This window comes from Pseudorca crassidens, chromosome 17 (genome assembly GCF_039906515.1).
Source record: "Pseudorca crassidens isolate mPseCra1 chromosome 17, mPseCra1.hap1, whole genome shotgun sequence".
Lineage (NCBI taxonomy): Eukaryota > Metazoa > Chordata > Mammalia > Artiodactyla > Delphinidae > Pseudorca > Pseudorca crassidens.
The window spans coordinates 82,226,812-82,247,154 of record NC_090312.1 but is presented as its reverse complement, the minus strand read 5'-3'; the positions used below and the strand labels follow the sequence as shown (position 1 = coordinate 82,247,154).

Sequence of the window (20,343 nt, the reverse complement as noted above, 5' to 3'; positions counted from 1 at the left end):
AATTTACGGGTTTGTAAACGTGTATAAAAATCGAGGGAATTTGTGCATGTGTGAGTGTGGGTGGGTGGGTGTGTACGTATCAGTAACACCAGGGTCTGCAGGCCAGCTCACGGCCTCCTCATTCTAGTCCAATCATAGTAACAAGGGTTACCAAGGCAGACCACAACACTCCCCATTTATCCTGACCTTACTTTCCTAAAGGAGAAAGTGCCAAGAAAGACGGAGATCATTCTCAGACGGGCTTGCATCAGTCCAGGCTGGACAGCCATCCTGAGATGATTAAATCACAATATCCCTGTAAGTGATACGATGGCCCCTAGATGGGCAGCACCCTTCCTCCTAACCTCCGGGTCCTCGGGAACAGTTCGCCCAGTGGTTGCACACAGTAGGCCAGCGATAAATGCTCTTCCTTGTAAAATGACAGACGGACGCCCTCCAAGCAGCCAGACTGACTCTTTTCTTCAAGAGACAGGCAGACTCTTGAGTCTTCAAGACTCTTTTCCCTGAGACGTGCAGACAGGCCTTGGATTTTGCAGCCAGTTGGCCTGTTTCAGAAAGACTGCTCTCAATACCAACAATCTAAACCTAGATTATACTCGAGTATAAAATACAATATTGTGGGGGCTTCCCTCGTGGTACAGTGGTTGGGAGTCCACCTGCCAATGCAAGGGATGCGGGTTCGTGCCCCGGTCCGGGAAGATCCCACATGCCGCGGAGCAGCTAGGCCCGTGAGCCATGGCCGCTGAGCCTGCGCGTCCGGAGCCTGTGCTCCGCAACGGGAGAGGCCACAGCAGTGAGACGCCCGCGTATCGCAAAAAAAGCAAAAAAACAAAAAAAAAAATATTGTGAATAAGGGAGGCCCTCTGTGTTTACGGACAACAAAGCAGTAAACAGAAACTTCACATCACTGGAAAAGTCTCAGATGATAGCCAAAATGCTCTCCAAAAACACCATGTTTCTGAGGGCAAGCACCTTGACTACAGTCAGCACTAAACCCCCAGGGCCTGGCCCTGGCCCGGGACACAGGGGCACTGAAATCTGCTGAATGACTGGAAGAAAAGAGCCACATCATCTGTGAGTAGGCAGAGCATCCGGAAAGCCTCAAGGGATGCACAGAGCACTGCTGCTGTCCAACACAGAACTCTGAGGAAATACAGCAAAAAGACATACTGAGTCCCCGACATCCTAAAAACAACACGCTAGCCAGTGTGTGGGCAGTCCCATCTTTACCACCATTAGCAAATTACAACTCACACAATGAAGAAAAATATACTATCACACTCTGGAAGGGAACCAGTGCTCTAGGTGAAAGCTTACAGAAGTGCTGTTACTGGGAGAGCACAAAAAGGTGAGGACCAAACGTGTCAGGTGAAGAACACACCCACCTGCAGCGTGTCATCAACCATGGTGAGTATGTACTGAACCGTCTGCTCTTTGGAGATATGAGTCATCAGATTTATAAATGTCTTAGCACACTAGAAAAAAATGAAATGAACGTTAACCACTGTTTTCAAATGTGCAAACACAACATTTTAATGGAATTTCATTAAAATATTATTTCTCTTGCCTAAGTTAGGATGCAGTTATAGAAAATGCCTGCCTTTTACAAATACTGTGATGAAGTATGGGAGGACCAGACTAGGGCTTGCATCAGTTTTTTAATAATTTCTAGTGACGTCAAAATTTTTGGGCTTCCCTGGTGGCGCAGTGGTTGAGAGTCCGCCTGCCGATGCAGGGAACGCGGGTTCATGCCCCGGTCCGGGAACATCCCACATGCCGCGGGAGCAGCTGGGCCCGTGAGCCATGGCCGCTGAGCCTGCGCGCCCGGAGCCTGTGCTCCGCAATGGGAGAGGCCACAACAGTGAGAGGCCCGCGTACCGCAAAAAAAAAAAAAAAGTTTACTATTTTTAAATAGACAGACCTCACCACTATCAACTCTTGATACCGTAAACACTAAGTTATGTTGACAAATCTAATATTATCATTCGTTTTGGGGTTTTTTTGTTTGTGTTTTTGGTTTTGGGCGTTTTTTTGCTTTTACTAGGAAACAGAATACCAGAGCAGCACAAGTACAGGAATTCAGTACAGGCGCTGGAATCAGAAGGCTCTGACCAGTCTCCACCCTATGATTTAACACCTATGTCACAGACTCTCTGGAATTCAACAAAACTGGCACCCACGATAATGTTTCCTCCCAAATTTCCCAGGATTGTTGTGAGAATCAGGCTGAATCGTATACGGGCTCCTTCGGCCAATCAGGGCACCGTATCAGAAAATCTGATGGACAGTGGAGTTAGATGTTATTCTAGTGAGAATACAAAGTAGAAAAAAATTGCTTAAAAAACAGAAAAGTTAAGCAACTTTGAAAATACTGTATACTCTGAAACAGTAATTTCCATGCTAGGAATCTATTCTAATTCGAAAAAATTTTTCAGAAATGCAGAAAAGGATGGAGGAATAAACATACTCAATAGGACATTTTTTCCAAAATTAACAAAGAAACTAGAGATCTCTCAAATGTCTTCCAATAAAAAAGAGTCTTTAGTTAAATTATGATGCCTACCTACAATGGACTATCACACGGTCATTGAGAAAACTTCTAGAATGTCTAATGACACGGGGCAGTGTTCATGGTCTAATATCTCAACTGATCACCTGACTGCCTTCAGTCTGAAGCATCTCCTGCTTCTCCTCAGGACTTCTTTTCTTTTCAAATCTTTTAATGAATTCGCAGTCTTCGGAAGAAATCATCTGCCCCCTAGAAAGAAAGAACAAGGTTTTCGTTCAGCAAGAGTTAAAGAGCCACTGGGACCAAGTGATACAGGATGCCCTGCGTCTCTCCTCTCTCTGCGAGGGCTGACACCAGACTCTGGTGTCCCACGGCCCTGCCGTCTGAGTCCAGCCGCACCACCTACTACTCATGGGCCTCCCAGGCCCTGACCGGAGCTAATTTACCTGCAAAATGGGAACAAGAACCACATGCCTTTAAGGGGCGGAATTGAGGATGAAATAATTCACATGAGGTGGTTAGCACAGGGCCTGGTCCACAGGAAACACTCACTAAAATGCCACCTCTGGGCCTTATCCAAGTCTCAGCCTATCTCCGGTCCCAAGCCAATTTACTTGGCCATCTAAGTTATCAAGACAAAAACTCCTGTATACAACTTTCTGCAATCATGTCCTCCAGCATATTCTTTCCTTTCAGACCCAGAAAAATGTGACCAAACCCTCTCTGAAAACACCCCCATCCTCCCAGCAATCAGCCCGCACTCCATCTTCTTCCCCACTCCGCAGTGCTAACTTGTGATCTGAACTCCAGGCCGACCTCTCCCAGCCCCACTCACAGATCACATATATGACACAGGCACTCCACATCCTACAGGGGCAGAACTGAGGTCACGAATATATACCCCACACACACTCTATCCCCCAGCTAGGCTGATGGGACGATGGAAGCAAAAACAGACACTGTGCCCTGTTTCCATTAAGACTAAGCACTTCACCTATCACAGTTGGTCAGGAGAAAACGCACTCTGCACCCCAGGCTAGACCAAGATAATGACGCCAACCTGTCTGGTTCCAGTCCCAAAATAAATGAAGTCTTTTTTCATAAACCTGAACTCCCTAGCTCAAACAATTTTACCCCCAAATTTGGCTATGCTGACGTGTAAAAGCATGCCATACCTTTTTAAATAGGACAATCACAGGAAAGAGATGCAGTTTTTCTACCACTGAGAAGGTGTACTATGAAGGTTATACTCGGTAATCTGGAAATTCTGCAGCTTTCTTTTGTATTTTTACTTGGCAAGCCATTCCTTCTGAAGTCTAACTTCCTTGCATTTGTCCCAAGGAACCTTTTTTTGCTTTCTGTGTTTAAATTATTTCACCTGTACTCTTCCTCTGACAGTCCCACAATCTAACAGGCCATGGACTCCGGCCCCTTCTGTGATGAGCCAAGTCTGGTCGGGCCCCGTCCTCACAATTCTTCCCCCTGACATCACTCTCCTCCCCACTTCCCCGCCGCTGGGGTGGCTCAGCCCGATGGCCCCGGTCCAGCGGGTTTCCTGCTTCCAATCCAACCCTCCTCCACAGCCCCCTGACCTACACTGACAGGCAGCTTTGTCAAACACCCCCCCAGACTGTTTTACTCCTTTCATTTGGTCAGACTGTGAATTTGAAAGGCGGTTCTACCTAGCACCTAGGCAGAGGCTTTCAACAGCGACTCATTAAAACCTATACGAGCACGTCCATGGTACTTAACCTACGTAAGCAGCTGTCTACTCATCTTTAAAATGAGGATAGGGCTTCCCTGGTGGCGCAGTGGTTGAGAGTCTGCCTGCCGATGCAGGGGACACGGGTTCGTGCCCCGGTCTGGGAAGATCCCACATGCCACAGAGCGGCTGGGCCCGTGAGCCATGGCTGCTGAGCCTGCGCGTCCGGAGCCTGTGCTCCGCAACGGGAGAGGCCGCAACAGTGAGAGGCCCGCGTACCAGAAAAAAAAAAATAAATAAAAAATAAATAAAATGAGGATAGAAAACTTATTTCACAGAATTGCTATGAAATTACCATGAAACAATATGTGACTTACCAAGTACGTTACTTCTTTTCCCAAAAGCTTGTCTCCACGGCACCCCTCCAAGTCCTCTGCTCACTCATGATCTAATCAGCCAGTATTAGCTGCCAGCCAGCTATGTGCCAGACACCGTAACGAACAGGCCACACAGCAATGAACTAGACATCCCTCCCTCCGTGAGCTCACATTCCAGAGCAGAAACCAGAAAATACACAAGCACAAAAGCAAATACTTTTTAAAAAAATATACACACACATATCATAATGCCAGGATTCTAAAAGTTTATTAAACAAAAAACTAAAGCTAGGTAGGGAGGAAAGGACATATTTTAGCTGGATTAGAGAAGACCTTCCTGAGGTCACCTGCACAGACACCTGAATGAAGGGAGTTAGTGATCCAGGAGGAACTTCCACAGACAGAAGTGTGAGTCCAAGGACGCGGGGGCAGCAGGGAGCTGGCTGTGTGGGAAAGAGCAGGAACGCAGAGCAGCTGCAGGGCTGGGGGCACCGGGGCACGATCTGACCTACACTGTTTCTTAGTTGAAGCAGAGTTGATTTACAATGTCATGTTAGTTTCAGGTGTACAACAAAGTGACTCAGATATATATATAAAATCTAAATCTATATATATAGAGAGAGAGAGAGTAAAATCTCTATCTGTCTATCTATCTATCTATCTATCTATATATATAGAGAGAGAGAGAGAGGGATTCTTTTTCAGCTTCTTTTCCCTCACAGGTTACTACAAAATATGGAGCATAGTTCCTGTGCTACACAGCAGGTCCGTGTGGGTCTGACCCACATTGTCTGAAATGACTCTCACTGCCCTGTTTAAACTGTACCTCCGGGGAACAGTGCCAGCAGAGACCCCCGGCCAGGACCCACGGGCACGTGTGAGACGCGGGCAGCCTGCGCCAGGCAGCAGCAGGGCACCTGGACAGAGGCGGTCAGACTGGGGACGGGGCCTGGATGTGCGGACCTGGGCCTGGACGGGATGTGGACTGTCAGGGACAAGAAGAGAGGAGACGACTCCTAGGTGTCTGGCCTACAGAGCTGGCACGTGTGGGTGCCACACTCCGGCCTGCAGCAGCCTGGGCGGGGCTCCACCAGCCGACCTGAAGCTCCCCGAGCCCTGCGCGTCCTTCTGAGTCTCCAGTCCCTGCCCGGAGGCTCCTTCCCTCTCGGCAGCTCCAGCCCCTCTGCCCATGACTCCCACAGGTATCTTCATGTGCTCCCTGAGGACGTCCCCAGTGCTGTTGGGTGATGAGTCACTCCCTCCTTTTGTTATCTGGGAAAACTTGACATATGTCTCCATTTTAATGCTCACCACAACGCATTATTTAATTTTTCAGTTAAAGGTCTGCTTCCCCATTGAACTTTAAACTCGGGAGGAAGGACACTATTCTAACTCTCGCATCCTCAGGACAGTTTTACTGGATTCCGGTTTGACCGGAATAGCCACGCCCATTCGTTTATGGGCTGCCTGCCTGAATGATTAAGAAGTTTAATCACATGTAAATACACTTTAAGGCACAGGACTTCCATAGTAACATGTTAATGTGTGAGAGATACTGGCCTTTGACACTGGGCGATTCTCCCATTGGTTTTACTCTATCAGAAAACAATGTGGCATCAGATTCACTGGTAACTCACGGGTCCCGTCCAGCCCCCAACAAGCTGTGAGCGCTCTGGGGCTGGGGGGAGGACATCTCACTCCCACTAGTGTCCCCACAGCCAGCTCAACAGAGGCACACGGCTGACACGTGGGGAGCATCTGTGTACAGACGTACAGAGTAGATGGCTTCTATAAAGGAAACCCACGAGCTGGACAACAGAATAAAGGACAGAAGTAGGAAAAAAGGGAGACTATGACTTGTGTAGTGGGGAGGCCATGGAACAGGAGGAACAGCAGAGAAAGCAATTAAAAATCTCCCTGTAACTACGAACGTTCCAATGCAAGGGAATGCCTGCCCGTCAGCCAGTGCTTTATGATCAAGTTCAATATTATTCTATTTAGGTTATAAACAGTCGGGCTTTATGAACATGAAACTCCTTGTCTTCTAGTCTAAACACACTCTGGACTAAGATTAGGAAACAGAGCTCAAAATCCTCATTTCACAGGGGACGTACACAATTACACAGATACAGATGAGCAGAGGAAACATCAGGAAGTCCCTCTCGCTCCTGCCCTTGAACCTGTGGCCTCACCATGATCCACTCCCTTAGCCCGGGAAACCAGAACTCATCCTAGATACTTTTTCACCCTCATACATCAAACTGATCACTAAGATCTTCTCCAGTCTCTCCAATTCTAGCCATTCCCACAACCCCAATACTGCTCTAACCTGTCCCTAGCTCCAAGCTTACTATCCACAAATCTACCCTCTACACTGAGGGAAGAACAATCCAACCAAAAGGCAAATGTGATTATCTAACTCCTGCATAGAACTATCAGTTATTTCTAATTCCTCCAACAGTGAATTTAAAACTGTGTTCCTAGGGCCCAGAAATAGACCCCTCAACATATGGTCAACTGATCTCCAAATGATCAGTTCATATATCTGACTTCCTTACTAGACTACGAGTTCATCTCTTTGTAGCCCCAAAGTCTGGAAATAATGCCTCAAACTTGGCAGGTGGTTATTAAATGTGTGAGGAGTAACTAAACTAACAGAAATAAATGGGATCATTTTTGTACACTACATATACCTCTTAGAACAAAGCAAACTGCTAAATATAAAACTAAAGCTTTCCCAATTTGTTTTTCAAAATATGCATGCAAATCTTAACTGAATTTTCTTAATAACTCACCGTTATGAATATGCCAAAATAAACAGATATGAAGTAAAGTCAACATGATAAAGTCTGATCAAGGATAAATGAACACTCACTTTAAGATAAGTACAGAACACCCACGTGCTAAATCTTAACACACACAAGGAAGGGGAAAGAACTAAAATTTATTGAATGTATTCAACACACCAGTGCTTGTATTCAACTGTGCTAATGCTTTAAATACACGATTTCAGCAATGCTCCCATGCGATATGTATCCCCATTTCACATTTACTTTAGTGAACCTCAGAGGAGTTAAGGGATTTGCCGAAGATCAGCAAACTAGTAGACACAAGAACCAGAATTCAAACTCAAGTCTTGAAACTCAATCGCCTGCTCTTTGCTAGTTGTCTGAGCCCTTCTGCAACACCACCCGTCCCCACGCTGATCACCAAGGCATACGGGGCGGGGGGGAGTCGGGCAGGCTCTGCCAGTCATCCTCTTCCTCCCTCCAGGGCCTGAACACTCCTCCTGTGCTTCCTATCCATCCAAACAGTACCACTTTCCAGGCAGAGAAGCTCAGAAGTGCTGTGGCCACTGCTGCCTCCCAACCAGAGCCCCAAGCTGTTTCCATCACACTAAGCTGTCTCCCTGTGACAGCTAATTATTCTAAGGAGGAAGTGTTTTCTTCCACATTTATTAGTATTTTTCCAGTATTTCTCTCACAGAAGCATGACCATGAAAAAGTCTGAAGCAAAGGCACATGATTACCCATGATTCACAGCAAAGCAGCACTTACTGAAGGTAGGACTGCCAGTTCACTTTGTTGGCACGAACTTCTGCAGCCTTGGCAGCAATGATGTTGGTTGGAACGGCTGCATCCACGGCACCCCGGATGTCCATCTTGGTCTAAATTTATGATCTTGAATGTTGTTCTGCGGACCTTCGATTTTGATGCAAGGGAAAACCAGAATACAAGGTGTATTTGTTTTTTTAACAACTACTACTATTATTATTAGCAATAGCATCATTATCACCTTAATCTCTACAAGCATTCAACTCAAATACTAAATATTCTAAATATTAAATAGTTATGCCATTATATTTCAAATCTTGTCCCATTATGCACTGTTCCATAAAAGTGTTCTCTATAGGTTTTTACTTTTCCACGTAAGGTTTTCTAATTATTGGCACCAATATCGCAGTAAGATTTTTAAAGTAACCATGTAAGATACTGAATTAAGAAACCATGCTTAGAATAGGCATACAAAATAGGAAAGTATTTTAAATGTATACGGTTGAGATCAACTTTCCTCTTCTGACAGAGAAAAAATAAGAACCTGCATAGTACAGATAGGACCAATTATTTTATTTACATTTACTAAGCCTCATTTTAAAGTGGCATATGAAAAACCTACATGTCCTTACTAACATTATTTACTCAAATTAAAACACCCAAAGTAGGAATGCCGTATCTTAGAAGACAGAGCTTTCTTTTTTCAATCAAAATTTATAGCAGCTTCAAAGTCAATATTGGGAGAATTTTTTGAAACAAATAAAGATTACAGTTTAGGCTCAGCCAACAATGAGAGACTGGTCTGATAATATGATCCTACAATAATGAGCTTTTAAGTAATTCTCACTCCTAAACTTAAAGATAAAAGCTTAAGCCTGATTTTATCACGACACAAAATACAAGTTCTGGTTTACAAAATATAAGCTCATAGTTATGACCACAAAGAAGCTTAAACCACACCCCAAATTCTGTTCCAGAATCCCAATGACGTTAGTCAGTTTGGAAGTAACCTCTACATCTGAGGATGTGCTGCATGAACAAACACGGGCAATGCGGACTGGCTGGGCCCAGGTGAAAACAGACTCCGTCCGGGCCAAGCTGGAACCTGGAATCAAGCGGGCTCAGCCCCAGCGGCCCCTCCTGCGGCGGCTGAAGGTGCCTCAGGGCGGTCGCCTAGGTCCCTGAACAACTCGAACCCCCAGCCGGCCCAATCCTGGGGAAAGCACACCTTTCACCCGTTCACCCTCTCTCCCCTGCCCTTCTCTGCGGGGAAGGCTCCGCAGTTTCGAAAACCCCGCTGAGGCCCGGAAGGCAAGAAATCGGGGAACCGGGGCCGGAGGAAGGCAGGCGGCGCCTGGGCGGCAGAACTCAGCGCGCTCCAGGAAAGCGGAGAAACCGCAAGCTCGCCTCGCCGGGGTCGGGGTAGGAGTCAGGGGCCGGGGCCGGGGCCGCAGACGGCACGACCCGAGCGCGGCCTCACCCAGCGAACCCGCGGGACCCTCCAACTCACCCCAAGGCGGCGGGAAGATGCGGCGGTCCGGAGTCGGGACCGCCGGCGTGCTGGGGCGCCGAGTCGGGTCTCCTGCCGAGTCCGCAGGCCTGAGCGGCGGCGGGGACACAGCGCCAGAAAGCGAGCCTGATTCGGCACCGAGCGGACGTGAAGGGCCTTACAGGCAGGAGGAAGCCGCAGCGGCCGCAGTGGAACAACAGAAGCGCAGGTCACGTGAGCCGAGGCACGTGACCGCCCGGAAGGCGGAGGCCGGGAGGGCCCAAAACAGGCAGAGGAGCGCCCTGCGCGCGAGAGGGTTTCCTGAACGCGGGGCTGGGGGCGGGGTGGACACGCGGGGACCCCGCACCCCGAGACCCGGCGGCCCCGGGGACGGAGTCCGAGGGGGAGAGCCGGGCCAAAACTCATCTAGCTCAACCGTCACTCTGAAAAGTTTAATTTAGTGCTTTGAAATCGGTTGACTTTCACTTGGGTTTGACAAGTCAGTGAAGCAGGCGTTGTTATTCAGAGTCTCAATATGAAACTGATGCTGAGACATGGGTCACAAAAGTTATCTTGCCCTAGGGCTGCAGATTTAGCGAACAGTGGATGTTCCATGCCACAGCTGCAATTATACTAAAAAAACAAAACTATTCCTGTTTAATTAAAATTCAAATTTAATAGCACCCTGTATTTTTCTGAAAACCCCGTTTTGAGCCGAAGTTTTCCCCAGTCCAGGCCTCAGCTTCCCTCTTTGTCTTAAGATAGTAACGAGTAACGCTACACTGCAACTAGTGAGCGGGTATAATATAATAGCATATTGTTTTTGATAACTGCTGAAAGAGATTTGTAGGTATAACCAATACATTTCTCCTACAAATGTTAAATTTAGGTCAAGTTTTGAAAACAAAACTAATATTATACACTGATTACAAATAAACACAGTAGGAATAGTATATAATATTGCATTCTTTTTCTATTGCCGCTGTAACGAATTGCCACCGATTTACTGGCCTAAAGCAACACAAATGTATTATCTTACAGTTCTCTAGGGCAGAAGTCTGAGGTGGGTGTCACTGGGCTGCGGATGTCTGGCTGGGCTGAGTCCTCCACGCCGCTCCCCAGGCGCTGGAGGAGGATCCATCTCCTTGCCTTCTTCAGCTTCCTCTAGGAGTTGCAATGGATTAACATCCATCAGCTTCCACGCACTCTGAGATGTTTATGCTCTTAGATGCAAGTCTCTCCATCCTGCCTGTTACACTTGACCCTTTAGGAAATGTCCTTATACTTGGGAATAAAGCAAAATAAATACACATTTGTCAATAAGTACTTTACTCACCTTCAACAAATTGTAAAACTCTTTTCTCATACAAACTCTCCTTCCTGCAATCTCCAGGACACTTGCTTTACAGAGAATTCCAGGGAATGCCAGTCAATGCTGCAGTTCCACTAGTGTACACACACACACACACACACACACACACACACACACACACACACACCCTCAAATATGAAAAAATGTTTACTAGGATCTCAGAAGCACTGTGTGTGCAATGTTTTATTAGGAGACTTACTTAGATAAAAATCATTAACAAATTAAACTTAAGATGAAAGAACGTTCATACAAATAATTTTTAAGTAGAAAGACGTTTCTGAGAGGGAGAATGTTTACAAGTGTCAGGAAAGTGCTAAGAGAAATTAACAAACGTTCAAAGGAAATGTTTCCTCCAATGTTTGACACCAGAATAGAAGATGCAGAAATGAGAGTTGGGAAGTGAGGAAAAGGCTGGTGGACCTAAATGACATCCTTAAAGAGAAACGCAAACGATTTGGTTTGCAGGGTGGTGCAAAGCCGTGGTTTCCGGCCCCAGGGTATGGAGATGTGGAGGCTGGTCCCAACTGTACTATCACATGTAGCCCTTGGACACATCACCTGATATCCCATGCATGTTTCCCCATCCACAAAATGAAGAAGATAATGGGAAGGAGGACAAGACACTCTTGATGGTCGCTTCCAGCTCCGGAAATCATACAGGTCAATTTGGGTCTACTGATACCACCTATTCCATTTTCGTTCTGAGAATCGACAGCCAAACACCAGGTCCTTAGACCCTCAGATTTTCAGTTTATTCCCAGGGTTGGGCAACCATCACTGCAATCAGTGTAATAACATTCTTCATCTCCCCTAAGAGAAACCTCTTACTCATTAGCCATCATTCTCCATCTCGCCCCAGACCCTCCTACCCTAGGCAACCCCTAATGTATCCGTACGTTCTGTATCTGTAGATTTGCCTGTTCTGGACATTTTCTTATACACGGAGTTATACAATATGTGGTCTTTTGTGACTGGCTCTTCCCACTTAACACAATGTTCCAGGTTCATTCACGTGGCGGTACGTACCAGTGCTTCACTCCCTTTTATGGCTGAATAATATTCCATTGTGTGGATATACCTCACTTTGTCTATCTGCTCACCAGTTGATGGGCATGTGGGTGGATTCCAATTACTGGACATTTGCGTGTCTTTGGTGAACATATGTTTCACTTCTCTTGGTTCAGTGCATATCTACAAGGGAATTGCTGCCGCCAGACTGTTTCCCAAAGTGGCTGCGTCATTCTACACTCCCACCAGAAGCGTGTGAGAGTCCCAGTCGCTCTGCATCCTCACTATCACTTGTGATGGTCTTTTTTACTAAAGCCAACCTGTTGGGTGTGATGTGGTATCCATTAGTGATTTTGACTTGCATTTCCCCAGTGGCTAAAGATGTTGAGCATCTTTTCATACGCTTTTTGGCCATCTGCATGTCTTCTTTTGAGAAATGTCTATTTAGACAATTCACTCATTTCTAGTTGTTTTTTTTTAAGAGCTCTTTTTATATTCTGGATACAAGTCCCTTATTATGTATGTATGATTTGCCATATTTTCCCATATTTTGTGGGTGTCTTTTCACTTTCTTCATGATGTCCTTTGAAGAGCAAACATTTTTTATTTTGATGAAGTCAAGTATACCTATTTTTTTCTTTTGTCACTTGCGCTTTTGGTATTGAACCTAAGAAGGCTTTGCCTAATATTTTAGGCAAGGTCACAAATATCTTCTCCTATGTTTTCGTTCAAGAGTGTTATAGTCTTAACTCTTATATTTTGGTCTATGATTCATTTTGAGTTGTTTTTTTTTAATAAATTTATTTATTTATTTTTGGCTGTGTTGGGTCTTCGTTGCTGCACGCAGGTTTTCTCTAGCTGCGGCGAGCGGGGGCTACTCTTCGTTGCGGTGTGCGGGCTTCTCATTGCGGTGGCTTCTCTTGTTGTGGAGCACGGGCTCTAGGCGCACGGGCTTCAGTAATTGTGGCACGCGGGCCTCAGTATTTGTGGCACACGGGCTTCAGTAGTTGTGGCTCGCGGGCTCTAGAGCGCAGGCTCAGTAGTCGTGGCGCACAGGCTTAGTTACTCTGCAGCATGTAGGATCTTCCCAGACCAGGGCTCAAACCCATGTGCCCTGCATTGGCAGGCAGATTCTTAACCACTGCGCCACCAGGGAAGTCCACGTTCAGTTTTTAATGTGGTGTGAGGTCCAACTTAATTTTTATGCCTGAGGCCGTCCCGTTGTCCCAGCACCATTTGCAGAAAAGACAGTTCTTTCCCAATTGAATTGTCTTGGCACCTTCGTCAAAAATCAACTGACCATAAATGTGTGGGTTCACTTCTGGACTCTCAAAACGTTGATATATGTGTCTATCCTTATGCCAGCACCCCAGTCTTAGTTACTGTAGCTTTGTAGTAATTTTTCAAGTTGAGAAGTGTGAATTCTCTAACTCTGTTCTTATTTTTTAGATTGTTTTGGATATTCTGGGTCCCTTACAATGTCATATAAACTTTAGAATCAGCTTGGTCAATTTCTGCCAAAAAGGGAGCTGGGATGTTGCTGGGGATTGTGTTAGTTCTGTATGTCAGTGTTGGGGGCCTGGGATCATTTTATAAAGGAAACTTCTCCAGTTTGTAGTCCCCAGGAATACATACCCGGGCTCCTTACCTCTCTGTGCACCCCCAGAGCCAGCAGAGGCTGCTTGGGCGTTAGATACCGTTTGAGAAAAAGGCATCACGGTCTATCTATTTGCACTCTGTTTAATAATCTTATATTTACAAAGCACTTTACGCATAGGAAGTATGATGTAGAAGCCAAGTCTTCGCTTACTCATTAGAGGACTAGTTACCACCTAAGAAAATCACTTCAACTAATTCTATATGACCTAAGGAAAAAGTGGAATAAACCTTGGGCTTAAGTTTGGGTATGAGTTTAGCACACATTTCCATCCACAAAGCTGACTGCTACTAAAGGGACCTTTTAAGAGACCCAGATAGACCAGGTGGCTCCTCTGCCTCTTGAGTGTATAGCCCCAAATTGTCAAGCATCACACACTACGAACACAGAACTTTGCCACGCAATCTATTTCCTTTATCATGATGTACTAAGCAATCTATCACTTGAATCATGTCTTTCAGTTTTGATTTAGCATTCAACTTGAATTAGGAATACGCTGCTACCTGTAGGGGGCAGTCATAACATACCCGGATGCTCAAAATCAGAGGCTCAGCCTGGAATAGAGCTAACGGTCTGTGGATAAACTGCTGACCCACAACACAGATAATCCTTTTGCTTCAGTTGATGTAACTTTGCAGGGAGGAGCCCAGCAGACTGAGCGACACACCAGCACCAGCCAAAGGAAGAGAAACAGAGTGGACCCTGGGCTGATGGTGTTAAAATCAAGCTACAGGACTCATTTGGAGACTTTATTGTAAAAACATGCCTAGGCTTTCCCCAGACAACCAAGAAGAACTCCAGAAACATTTCTCCAGACCATCTATGCCGATACAATTTCTGCTCCCGCCCAGGGCTGAGGAATATAATGCGAACATTCATCAAACAGTGGAAAATGAAGGAGGCACCATAGCCAGGCACAATGTCAAGGTAAGACCATCTCCACAGTCCGTGACCTTTCTTGACAAGGAAAGGGTTTATCCAGAAAGAATATAAAACCGCAAGCAAGCTTTAGTGCCAGTGATCATTTTATCTTATTGATGATTTATCAAAAATGCTTCCAAACCAAACCCAAGAGAGAAACTAGAACCTTGATAATAATTACCTGATCCTTCCAGTTTTCTCCAATCTAAACAACTTCCCTTTACCAAGGCAAACAATCACGTTTTGTTTGTTTGTATGTTTCAGGAGGTAATGTTTTAAAAAGCAAAAAACCTAGACATAGATTTTTGTGGCTCTTGATATTAACCCTTAGATATTTTTCTCTGATATAAAAATTATATCCCATATAGTGATGAAAAGCTTTCTACAAAAATTGCTCGAGAAAACAAACTGATAAACTAATACAGGCACATAAGAACATTAAGGGGCTTAGGGTTTTTTTCCCTAAAGTCATAGTTTCCTAGGTGAATTTCCTAAGCGTGAATTTCTGCCACTAGATAACACGATTTCCCTAAAGAGTAACCATCTTCCTGCTCAGTATTGTGTGTATCTTTGCAGAAAGTACAGTTTAAGTCTGTAAATCCTCTTAACTATAAATAGAACCACCTCTTAAAAGGTTATTCACGTGGAGGGAGATGGGCACGTGTTAATACCTCTGACAAATAATGATCAGAACTCAGAATTAAATGCTGCAAATCCTACGACAGCAAACCTGTCCAAATCCTGTAGCACTAGAAAATCTATCTGTCCCTATGCTCATATCCTCATAATAATCATTATTTATTTGTAGACTCTAAGTATCTGGATCTGCCCTTTCCCCAATGTTATTTTAACCGATTGGCACAAGGAGAAGAGAAATTGTGGGTTTTTTTAGTCATTAGGAACCTTTTTCTGTAGGAATGTACTGACCTTTACTTTCGAGCTTTCAGACAAATAATACATGAATTTCCACACCTCCTCCTATCACCGAAACACTAGGTCTTTAGGAAACTAGAATGAAATGGGATAGAATGGCCAGAAGTCCTTAATTAATGGGCATCTAAATGAAGGCAACACACACAAAAGAGATTGCTAAAAGGTAGAATTTGGAGACAACGCTGAGGAAGCAGGCGGCAATAACAGTATATGTCGTGTGTGCATGTATATAATATACATGTATGTATATATATAATATGTGCATACACACATATAATGTCAAAGATCTAACTGCCTTGGAGAGTATGCTTTAAGCAGAGTCATAGGCAAAGGACTGGAAAGTATCTATGAACGTGCAGTACACATTCTGACAGCATCCTGGAATCGACAGCCCTGGGGTGCTGGGCCCTCCGAGCTGCCATCCTGACCTCGTTAACCCAGGTAATCAGGTCCCAGCCTGTGCAGCAGCAGGTGCAAGCAGTCAGGAGTGATCCAGTTGGGATGCTACTGGCCTCTCCACTCAGTGTTGCCTTTTTCTATTGCGTCTGAACATAGATGCACATTGAGGCGGCCATGTCCCTTCATCTAGCAAGGATCAGGATGGTAGAACTCAATGCATTTAAGTCTACAAATATCACTGAGTCCCTACTATCTGCAAAACCTTGGGCTAAGTTCTGAGAAAGAGAAAGATTTTGCCCTTCCTCTCTACAGACTCACAGTATTATCAAAACTGCATCCTATCAGCATGAGTCCTGTCAATGCTAGAGGTTATCTATGTGATTACACCCTTTCAATCAGTAAGACACTGAGATGGAATATGATTGATATGGAGTAAAACAACTGAAAAAGGCCTAATGAAAGAGTGGAAAAGGTGACATTTAAGGTAGACCTGAAATATTATCTAGAAATGGAGAGAAGTAAGCAAAACATGGGCTGAAATGTGTCTAGATGCCCAGAGTCTTAAATGCACAACTATCTGTAAAACTTTTAGGAAAAAAATGACAGGAAATCTTTATAACCTAAGGCAGGCAGAGTTCTTTTTTTTTTTTTTTTTTGCTGCATGCGGGGCTCTCACTGCTGTGGCCTCTCCCGCTGCGGAGCACAGGCTCCGGACGCGCAGGCTCAGCGGCCATGGCTCACGGGCCCAGCCGCTCCGCGGCATGTGGGATCCTCCTGGACCGTGTCCCCTGCATCGGCAGGCGGACTCTCAACCACTGCGCCACCAGGGAAGCCCAGGCAGAGCTCTTATATAGCAAAAGCATAGCTCATGGAAGAAAAACTGATAAATTGGATCCCATCAAAAATAAAGACCTTTGCTCCGCCAAAGACCCTATTTAAGAGAATGTAGAGACAAGTTACAGACTTGGAGAAAATATTTGCAAACCCCATATCTGACAAAGACCTTGTAATTAGAACTATAAAGAACTCTCAAAACTCAAGAATAAAAAACCCAAACATTCCAAGTAGGATATGGGCAAAAGACGTGAACAGGCATTTCATCAAACAGCATACACAGATGGCAAATAAACACATGAAAAGATAGTCAGCATCACTACCACTAGGGAAATGCAAGCTAAAAACACAATGAAATACCACTACTCACCTATCAGAATGGCTAAAATGAAACATAGTGACGAAACCAATTTCTGGCAAGGATGCAGAGATGCTAGATCACTCAAAGATTGCTGGTAGGACGGCAAAATGGTACAGGCAGTGTGGAAAACAATTTGGCTGTTTCTCACAAAACTAAACATGCGACTACCGTACGGTCCAGCAATTTCACTACTGGGCGTTTATCCCAGAGAAATGAAAACCTATGTTCACACAGACTCCATATGCTAATGTTCACAGCAGCTTTACTCATAATAGCCAAAAACTAGAAACAACCCAAAAGTCCTTCAAGGGATGAAGGATTAAATAAACTGTGGTACATCCGTGCCGTGGAACACGATGAACCAACTAAGAGGAATCAACTACTGATACACAAAAGGAATGAACTACTAACACTGCCCCTGGGATCAGTCTCCAGGGAATGAGGTTGAGTGAAAAAAGCCAATCCCAAAAGGTCACATTCTGTATGATGCCATTTATATAACATTGTTAAAATAAAATTAGAGAAATGGAGAATAGATTAGTGATTACCAAAGACCAGAATGGCGAGGGTGGTGGATGCAGCTACAAAGGGGTGGTTTGAGGGAGCTTTGCAGGGATGAAATGCTTCTTTATCTCGATTTCGGTGGTTATACAAACCTACGCATGTGATAAAATTGCATAGAACTACACTCACACACACACTTGTGAAATCTGAGTAAGCTCTTAGAATTGTACCAAGGTCAGTCTCCTGGTTTTGATGTTGTACGACTTATGAAGTTCCCATTGGGCGAAACTGGATGAAAAGTGCGTGGGACCATTGTGTAGATCCTTTTTTGGAACTTCCGGTGAATCTATAATTATTTCAAAATAAAAAAAAAAAGTAAAAGCCCTCCAAAGGCAGGTTAGACTGAAAATAACAATACATTTACGTGTTGCATAAATGTATTGCCTACATTCACTGTGGTTCTTCCTGTTCTTTTTATTTGAATTCTTAACCCATTTCATTAGGTCAGTAGCACTGACGTCGTTAGACCTGTTTTAGAGATGAGAAGACAAGTTTGGAAAAACTTTTGGTTCCACGTGTGAAGTCAGCTGAGTGGTGATTTGAACCTAGGTTTTTCTGACACTGATTTCATTACTAATTCGATAGATGCTGGCAGTGTTTTAGAAGCAGGCTATAATCTCGTGGGCTTGAAGCCAGTAGCCTCAATAGTGATTTCTCTGTGCATTCCGCCCAAAGCAGCCCAACACGGCCACTAGTTTGCTACAAAATAAATTAATATTCCCCAAACATACACACGCACACACACCACACACATACACTCACGAACTTGGCTTCGTCAGAATTCTTTTTTCTCCACAAGGATTTTTGCTTCCTTCCATTCAGGGCACAAAGTACAAGCGGGAGGTGGGGTGCTCCCTGGACCAGTCACTCTTTCTAATAGTAAACGTGAGAGAGAGAGAGGAAACTTTCCAGCCACACTGGCAATAAGTCAAGTCATCGACCCATCCATCCATCAATACAGATATATACGCATATGTGTGTGCATTCCTTCCCTGTAATAAAAGTGGGCAGAGCTTAGACAAGAAAGTGTTCTACACAAAATTACTGTTCGTATCATTTCAATGTCGATGCCCCTCTAAGAGCACAGACTCCTAAGTGCTCTCCTGTTCCAGATGTGTGACCCCTTGGGCATCTGATCAAAGCACTTGTTTTGAGACATTACACAGTAAACGGAGAGAAACCAATTCCAAGGCCCCAAAGGGCACCTATGAAGACAGCGGAGCTTTGTGTGGCAAAAACGATAGAAGAAAGAAGAGAGGAAAAAATACCTTAGTGAGAAAGGAATTATGCTTCTAGTATCCAGCACCTTCACATTAACGTACTCAGAAGACAAAATTGTTCTGTCCTGCCTCCAGTTGTGAAAGGGTAAGTTCGCTGAGAAGGACAAAGGTGGTTCTTATCTTTCCGAAGACCCTCTGAAAAGAATTCTGTAGCAATCTCCTTAACACCTGAGAGGCTCGCAAACCCGCTTAGGGAAAGGCTCACCTGGAAGTCTGTCGTGGTTACATCTTCCGTCCTTGGCGCGCACGGGTGAGCCGGGAATCCTTGGGTTCCTACTGCAGGTGTTTCCAGGGGAGCAAAGGCAGGAGGGCTCACCAGGCTCCAGACTCAGGGGCTTCTGGGAAAATGTGATTCTTCCCGCCAGTGGGAATATCATGTAAAACCCAGTGTCAGCGTCTTCATTCTCCACAAGATTTTTCTACTCTGAAAACAACTATACAAAAAAGATCCACATCAAGTCCTAGTCTTCAAAGTTAAGTTTGATCATGTTTACCAACTTTTTTTAACATTTAAATAATTGTCTTTCAGGCTTTTACATTAAAGATTGGGTTTTCGCCACTGGATTCTATTTTTAGAGGCAAACATCTCCACCAGCGCCACCAAATAATTCGGCTGAGCAAAGGTAGACTATGTTTATGGGCTTCTTTGCTCGTCTGAAGTTTTTCTGAATGAGAATGGGTTAGAGGATATATAGCATTAGGTGGTTTTCTAACTTAGCTTGAGTTTGAAACTTAGCTTTTGTTCTTTCTTTTTTTTTAAAATGAATATATTTATTTATTTTTGGCTGTGCTGGGTCTCCGTTGCTGCGCGCGGGCTTTCTCCAGTTGCAACGAGCAGGGGTTACTCTTCATGGCAGTGCGCGGGCTTCTCATTGCGGTGGCTTCTCCTGTTGTGGAGCACGGGCTCCATAGTTGTGGCTCGTGGGCTCAGCAGTTGTGGCTTGCAGGCTGTAGAGCACAGGCTTCAGTAGTTGTGGCACACGGGCTTAGTTTCTCCGCAGCGTGTGGGATCTTCCCGGACCAGAGCTAGAACCCGTGTCCCCTGCATTGGCAGGCGGATTCTTAACCACTGCACCACCAGGGAAGCCCTTAGCTTTTGTTCTTGAGACTGTAAACCTAGAGTTTCTGGACACACAAACGAATGGCAGTATTTCTAAAAGTGGTGGCTCTGAAGTGCTTCGTGTATGTTACCAGTCACACCAGGCTCAGGGCACATGGTAAGAAGCCTCTTATTCTTTGGTGTCTCCGGATTCTCACACATGGCTTGATTTCCAGGGTGTGTGACAAGAGCCACACAGGGCTTCTCTGCAGCCCAACCAGCATCGCTGCCTGGAGAGTCAGCCTAAGGAGCCAGGTGCTTTCTGCTGCCACTGGTAGCTTTGT

At 45.0% G+C, this 20,343-nt stretch overlaps 2 protein-coding genes across 4 annotated transcripts in view; one reads left to right on the top strand and one right to left on the bottom strand.

Moving 5' to 3' along the window:
* The window catches only part of ATP6V1H (ATPase H+ transporting V1 subunit H), a 72,888-nt gene extending 53,524 nt beyond the window's left edge, over window positions 1-19,364 (bottom strand). For 2 of the 3 annotated variants that reach the window (XM_067712327.1, XM_067712329.1), the window contains exons 1-4: window positions 9,653-9,792; window positions 8,146-8,289; window positions 2,656-2,758; window positions 1,386-1,475 (exon numbers count right to left, since the gene is read on the bottom strand). In XM_067712327.1, coding sequence (XP_067568428.1) covers window positions 1,386-1,475; window positions 2,656-2,758; window positions 8,146-8,249 — 297 coding nt within the window. In that variant the 5' untranslated portion in view covers window positions 8,250-8,289; window positions 9,653-9,792. Of the gene's footprint in view, window positions 1-1,385; window positions 1,476-2,655; window positions 2,759-8,145; window positions 8,290-9,652; window positions 9,793-10,670; window positions 10,916-19,165 lie in introns of those variants that run through there. The other variant, XM_067712328.1, reaches the window with a different exon arrangement.
* The window catches only part of RGS20 (regulator of G protein signaling 20), a 77,607-nt gene continuing 71,694 nt past the window's right edge, over window positions 14,431-20,343 (top strand). The window contains exon 1 of the mRNA XM_067712335.1: window positions 14,431-14,603. Within this exon, the coding sequence (XP_067568436.1) occupies window positions 14,431-14,603 (173 nt within the window). The remainder of the gene's footprint in view (window positions 14,604-20,343) is intronic.